Source organism: Gymnoscopelus braueri, assembly GCF_963280865.1.
Source record: "Gymnoscopelus braueri genome assembly, chromosome: 18".
NCBI classification, from domain to species: Eukaryota; Metazoa; Chordata; class Actinopteri; order Myctophiformes; family Myctophidae; genus Gymnoscopelus; species Gymnoscopelus braueri.
The window spans coordinates 11,449,880-11,456,918 of record NC_137618.1 but is presented as its reverse complement, the minus strand read 5'-3'; the positions used below and the strand labels follow the sequence as shown (position 1 = coordinate 11,456,918).

The following is a 7,039-nucleotide window of genomic DNA, read 5'->3' as shown; positions in this document are numbered from 1 at the left end:
AGAAATAGCCTTATTCTGACCATGAAGACAGGTCAATATACAGCAGAAATAGCCTTATTCTGACCATGAAGACAGGTCAATATACAGCAGAAATAGCCTTATTCTGACCATGAAGACAGGTCAAAATACAGCAGACATAGGCAAACATTGGGCAAAAGTATGTGAACATTGGATGGAAATATTTGCCTGAAAGCCCTCTCAGTGCAGCATCAGTATAGGCACGGCCTGACCCTGCCAATCCTTCAACTATAAATGTCATTTTAGTTCTCAGATAGCGTCCATACTCACTCAGAAACGTGTTGAAATGTCTCACACACTCTCTTCTCCTCCAGGCTAGTGTGTTAGTTGACCAGCCACAGTCCATCTTGTAGTTATTAATGTCAGCTGGTTATGGTAGAAATACTGAGTGAAAACCCAGCTCCAAACACACACAAGATGATATATACACACAGATATTAATCCCTGGCACAAGTAACACACAGTGAACATCTACACAAATATAACAGCTTATCAAATTAGATCAAACTTTTGAATTTTATAAAGCACATTTGAAAACAACAACTGTTGACCAAAGTGTTGCACAGAAAGAAAACAAAGCATCAACTAGTAAAAAAGCAAGTGCACTCACAAACGCACTTGACATAAAGGACATACATACATGGTTCCGGGTAGCTCAGTTGGTAGAGCTCTTGCCTTTCGACCACAAGGTCATAGGTTCGATCAACTGCCAACTGGGCATACGAGTAGGTGCCCGGGTGCGGCAGGTCGTGCAGTAAGTACTGGGAGCTGATGGTAGGTGTTGTGCTCCACCTCAGCAATCCATCTCCCAGGGGTCTAGCACATTGTAACGGGGACTCCCACGTTCTCAGCTGATACCAACAATAAGCCTCTCCGACCTACATACAATAATTCAAAAAAGTTGAAGATAAAATCCACTCGGATGTAATTAAAAGCAAGGGGAAAGAAACAAGTCTTGAGTAAGGATTTAAAAACTTCGACTGCAGGCTGTTCCAAAGCCTGGGGGGCAGCAGCGGCAAAGGCGCGGGTTACCCGTGCATATTTGTCTCGTTTTTGGGACAACCAGCAGTAACTTGTCAGCGGACCTCAGAGCTCTGACTGGTGTATAGGTGTGAAACAACTCAGAAAGGTAAGTCCTTGAAGAGATTAAAAAAAACAACGGCACCTTAAAATCTGTATAGTCATGCATTGTGAGCTTGTCAGCAATGTAATGCAGCATAATTGCATGTATATATTAATGAATATAAAATTAAGATGCCTTTATAAACGCTGTTAATGTGGACAAACACTGATGCTCACATTGGTCTTATCATGAGCTGCAGATAATAGAAGAAGCAATAATTGGAAACAATAAAAATCAACAAAAGCATTTGCTAGTCCATCATGGTGAATATGCATTCAAATCCATTGATTGTAAAAGCAAAACATTGAAAACATTGAAAATTGTCAATGATAATTCATTGGAATAAGTCATTGCCATTGTCACCCTGGATTAGAAGGAATGATCATATATTTATTTGTGTGATATCATGTATCAACTCACTGTTCAACTAACATCTTCTCTTCTGAATGAAGTGTGTCTTGTAATTTTGAGCAAAGCATTTTCCACAAATTGCAACTAAAGTTTTTTTCCCTCTGTTTTGATTGATTGATTGATGTAGTTTATTTAGTAAGACATGAGAATAGTACATGAGAGTACATAACAGTACATGGAAGTACAAATTCACAATACAAGGTCTACTAAACTGGAACTCTCATTAAGCACTAAGCTTGTTTAAGATGAGAACCCCATGCACACAAATCATGATGAAATATAAGAGGCAGATAGATATACACACTACTATACAGAATGTCATACAATCAGCTTTCAGGTTACTGGTATGAAGAGAGAAAAAAATATATATTTACAAAAGAGGAAAATGAAGGAGGGGGGAGTAGGGGGGGGTAGGTTAAGACTTAGACAGGGGCCATTTTCGAATTGCAGCCTCCTGAAGGTGTATCTTTAGGGCAGTTTTGAAAGTGAGTAGGGTTTTACACTCCTTTTGGTAGGGCATTCCACATTTTTGATGAATAGCATGAGAACGAGTTCATTCCCTTAGTTGAGACAAATCTGGGTTGAACATGATTTGTAGAGCTGCCTCTGGTGTTATGATCATGGACTGCATTAACATTTTGGAAGTATTTTGACAATATGAGTCCTCATGTGTGTTCTTAGATTACCCATTTGACCAAATCCTTTGCCACAAACTTTACAAATAAAGGGCTTTTCCCCTGTATGAGTCCTCATGTGCTTTTTTAGAACACCCTTTTCACTACAGCCTTTACCACAAACTGTACAAGTAAAGGGTCTTTCCCCTGTATGAGTCCTCATGTGTGTTCTTAGTTCACACATTTGACTACAGCCTTTTCCACAAATTGTACACGTAAAGGGCTTCTCCCCTGTATGAGTCCTCATGTGTCTTTTTAGAGCACCGTTTTCACTACAGCCTTTGCCACAGACTGTACAAGTATATGGCTTTTCCCCTGTATGAGTCCTCATGTGTGTTTTTAGATAACCCTTTTGACTATAGCCTTTGCCACAAACTGTACACGTAAAGGCCTTTTTCCCTGTATGAATCACTGTGTGCTGGTTCAGATGTCCCTTATGATTAAACACTTTGCCACACTCTGTACAACTATAGCTTTTTTTCCCTGTGTGACTAGTCATGGAGTGATTGTGTTTTGATGATTCCAGATCCTGGGACAGCTTGTTACTTAAAGACAAGCTTTGTCCTTCCACATTCTGTGTCTCGTGTGAATCCGGTGTGTTTACAGCGGACTGATCTACCCTGCTCTCCTCCCACTCATCACTGTCTTCAGTGTCAGATTCAGAACAGTGTGAAGATAGGAGATGGTCGTGAGTAGTTGGTTGTGATGGTACCCAGTACTCTATATAAGCTTGTGTTTTCATGTGTTCCGTTGAGGTGCTGGCTCGAGGCTCTGTCTCTCTGTTTTCATCAGCATCGTCATCTTCACTTTTCACTTCTAGTAATGTCATTGTTGATCGATCGGTCTCCTCTGGTCTTTGATGTAGCTCCTCCGGTTCCTGTTTAATCTGTGGAGGCTCCGATTCCTCCTGGACCAAACTGGGGCTCCTCTCCTCTTCGGGGGAAACCTCCTCTTTACACACAGGGAGGGGCTGGAAGTCTAAGCAAAAGATAAAATGAGAGAAAAGACATGCAATGTTTGAATTTTACATTGTGTTTACTATGTTTTATAGCTGAGGTGGTTGGGGGGATTTTCCACTATAAATAAATGTTGTCTTAAAGTCGAAAATGGTTATATAAATATATATAAATGTTAACTATCCCCACCTAATACTTATTAATCCATGTTAACTCATTCACTGCCAAGGACGACTTTTACGACTTTGTGTGTTTTTGGGTGTCTCCACTAGATGGCGCTCTTTGCTAACACATGAGTGACCATTTCATCCCCAGATGCACACAGAACCAGGCGATCACATGATCCCAAGATTTACTGCTCCAGCTTTACTGCTCCAGTTCCTGGTTAACGTTTTTAGGGAAATCGCCTGTATCTCGCCTCCTGTGTTTTACTATGTATTTTTGACGAGACGTGACATTTTCAACGGCCTATAACAAGCGAACGGGGGGTCACTGTGCTTCCCTATGTCACATCATTAATGAATTAGACTCCGAAACAGGGTCAGTCCACACATTTATTATTCTCTATCTATTGGCAGATAGAGAAAAACAAAATCGCTATCAATTTGTTAAATTAGCCTTTTTGTTTCCTCTGGCCCGCCATGTAATGGCTGTGAAAGAATTTGGCCCGAGGTCAAACTTAATTGCCGACCCCTGCAATTAGAGCTGCAAAGGGGGCTTTTGGACTTATTTTCTTTTGGAGGTTTGTTCTAATAAAGAGAGCTTTTTAATTGTTTTACCTGAGAGAGTGTTGCACCTGGCCTTCCTATGTAGTAATGTTAATGTTGACACATCAGCCTCCTCTTCCTGTTCCTCTTTAATCTGTGGAGGTTGTGGTTCCTCCGTGACCAGACTGGAGCTCCTCTCCTCATGTTGTGGAGGTTGTGGTTCCTCCTGGACCAGACTGGAGCTCCTCCTCTCCTCATGTTCAGGGGAGACCTCTTCACACACACACAGACAGGAGGAGGAGGAGAGAAGAGGGTAGCATCAGCAGAACAAATCAAAGTACATTTCTCATTGGATGACATTTAAGCCCAATGCATACTACAGCCGAACAGCTGACGCTTCTTCAGTTCGGCTGGGTCCACACTACAATATGACATCATTAAAAGGATCGGGTGGGCGGGATCAGAACTTTTGTCGGGTGTTCGGTGCTTCCGAGATGTTGTAACTACCCAGGCTATTACTGTGATTGGTCAGAATCGCTGGCAGTGTGAATATTGTTTTTTTCTTCTGCAGTGTAGCCTATTCTGCCAACTTCCAGGAGGTACAAGCATCTCCAAAATCTCTGTCGTCTAGTGACTATTCATGAACACAACCTATCGCTAAGACGGGCAAAACCTCCATACCTCTGTCAGGTATACATTTAACCATCTGTTCCAACTGTGCTGCCTGGGGCTGTAGTGTACACTGCTTCAGTCAGGGCAAACAGCACGAGTGGTGGACGGGTGTATGAAATTCAGTGGTGTAAAGTAAATAACAAGTACAATTTTGAGGTATTTTTTATTTTACTGGAGTATTTCCAATTACTTTTACTTCTACTAGTAACTCCACTACATCTTAGAGGCAAATATTATACGCTGTTTGGCTGTTTGAAAATAGACGATCTACAAGCTCACAAAGCACTGTGAGCTTGTAGATCTGCTATTTTCAAAAAAAGTCTTACAATTTTTGTAAACATTTGGAATATATTTGAAACATTTAACACAAATCTTGTATGGGGTCTGCAGCCAATTACATACAGTATTAAGTTGGGGCTCCTTGACCTAAAAATGTTTGAGAACCACTGGATATAATACATTGTGTACAGTTTGGCTTGTTGTCATGGGAGAGTCGTCACAGCAGTGTTCATTGTATCCATTAATTTAATCTAATTTAGTAATGACAGACACCACCACCACAACAGCCCAATATACATTTCAGCCATTTGAAAATAGCAGATCTACAAGCTCACACTGCGTCGCGACACATTGTGAGCTTGTAGATCTGCCATTTTCAAAAGATTTTTATGCATTTGAAAATTTGTGAAATTGCACATTCTGCATAATGAGTACCTTCTACTTTTGGTACTTTAAGTACATTTTGATACCAATACTTCTGGTAGATATCAAGTACATTTTTACAGGGAAATGTAGTTAAGCTAGTAGCTTAGCTGAACTGGATAATGCTGGCATAGCCTTTGATAAAGACTGTATTTGATGTACTCTCTACGTGAGTCTTAGCTACAACCCCCCCAGATTAACCTGGAATGTCAGCTCCAAAGCCCGTACTTCTCCAAACATGTACAAATGCAAAATATAAGGTACTTACCCGAGTGCCCCAAATGTGAACTCAGTGTCTGTGCAATGTATTAGTCCTTATTTTTCAATAAAGAAGTGTTTTAATCCCGTCTGTGGCCGATTCTGTCGGAAGTTCCCAGTTGGGCGGTAGTGACGGGGCGCATCCGGTGAAAACCGAAATTACACTCAATGTAAACAGGAAGTAAACGAGGGGGGGGAATGGCGTTCGGCCACAGACGGGATTAAAACACTTCTTTATTGAAAAATATGGACTAATACATTGCACAAACACGCCGAACACCGAGTTAACATTGGGGGCACGCGGGCACCTTAAACTTTGCATTTGTACAGAAGAAGTTTGGAGAAGTACGGGCGTACGAGAGTCTTTATCTAAGGCTAATGCAGTCATAAACTTGTAGCTTTAGCTACGCCTACGTATAGCTAAGCTGGCTTGAATGTACATAACATGGTCAACATAAGTGAAGTGAACCAACCTGCAGTGTGTCGTAGTATGCTCTGTCTCTCCAGCAGAGTCTCTAGTGTCTCAATCTCTCTCTGGAAGAGGCTGCACATGAACTCTGCAGCCGCACTGAGGCGCTGCAGCACCAACACCCTGACGAGCTTCACACAACAAACACCACCACGCTGCTGCTTCTCAAAGACACACAGTATCTCCTCTCCCGCCGACGTCAGCTGTTCATGTACCGACAGCCGCACGGACTCCATTATTTGGCACATTATTATTATTATTTTATCTCGTTGAAAGTTTTCACCGAGCTGCTGCTTTGTTGTTGTTGTTCCACCATTAAAATACTAAACGACAACAACACGGACTTATACTTCCGGGTCAAAGTGTTTTCAAGCATGCGCAACTAGGACAACAAGGCACTGCTGCCTTGTTGCCTTTCGCCGCCTGGTGGAGGAGGCGTGTAACTGTCACTGAATACGGAATAGGAGAGAGAGAGAGAGAGAGAGAGAGAGAGAGAGAGAGAGAGAGAGAGAGAGAGAGAGAGAGAGAGAGAGAGAGAGAGAGAGAGAGAGAGAAATATATTTTTGAACAGTTCTTTTTATTGTGCACAGAGAATCTTGCTGTGGATGTGTGAAACACAATTTAGTTTTTTTGTGAAATTGTGAACCATAAAAATGACAAATAAACCTAAAATGAAAGAAGGATGTGTGTTAGGATGCAGGCGCAGGTGAGTAGTATAAAATCTGGCTTTACTCAGCACACGCATATGCATTATAAAACAGGCAATGATCATGTTTATTCATTAATTAAAGTTCATTTGATGAATGAATGGTCATCTGGAGACTGGTCCCCAGCTGGCTTGTATTTGCATCCGGCTGTACATTGTCTACACTTGTGGTTCAGCTAATATTTTATAATCCACACTGAGTAATGAAATGGTGCTGTATAGGTTTCCTCGGCCACGCCCCTCGTTCCCGCTCTCGGGTGCAGATGGGCATCTTTCCTGTTTACCTGTTTAGCTGTGTTGTTTTAAAGGGATATTTCACTTTCAAAAAAACTTTTGGTCATTT

General features: G+C 41.6%; 1 protein-coding gene across 1 annotated transcript; it reads right to left on the bottom strand.

Annotated features, from left to right (window-relative positions):
- Positions 1–1,819: 1,819 nt before the first annotated feature.
- LOC308106171 (uncharacterized protein) lies at positions 1,820–6,285 on the bottom strand. Its single transcript, XM_080457227.1, has 3 exons — positions 5,995–6,285; positions 3,962–4,162; positions 1,820–3,204 (listed from the first exon to the last, which is right to left on the bottom strand). Exons 1-3 carry the CDS (start codon positions 6,236–6,238, stop codon positions 2,183–2,185), a joined length of 1,467 nt encoding a protein of 488 aa, XP_080313353.1. The 5' UTR covers positions 6,239–6,285; the 3' UTR covers positions 1,820–2,182.
- Between the last annotated feature and the right edge of the window lie 754 nt (positions 6,286–7,039).

Excerpts from the sequence above, each read along its gene's own strand:
- LOC308106171 (XM_080457227.1), bottom strand. The coding sequence starts at position 6,238 with ATGTGCCAAATAATGGAGTCCGTGCGGCTGTCGGTACATGAACAGCTG. Across the intron at positions 4,163-5,994 it reads CATACTACGACACACTGCAG|AGGTCTCCCCTGAACATGAG; the intron begins GTTGGTTCACTT and ends GTGTGTGTGAAG. Across the intron at positions 3,205-3,961 it reads CAGGTGCAACACTCTCTCAG|ACTTCCAGCCCCTCCCTGTG; the intron begins GTAAAACAATTA and ends TCTTTTGCTTAG.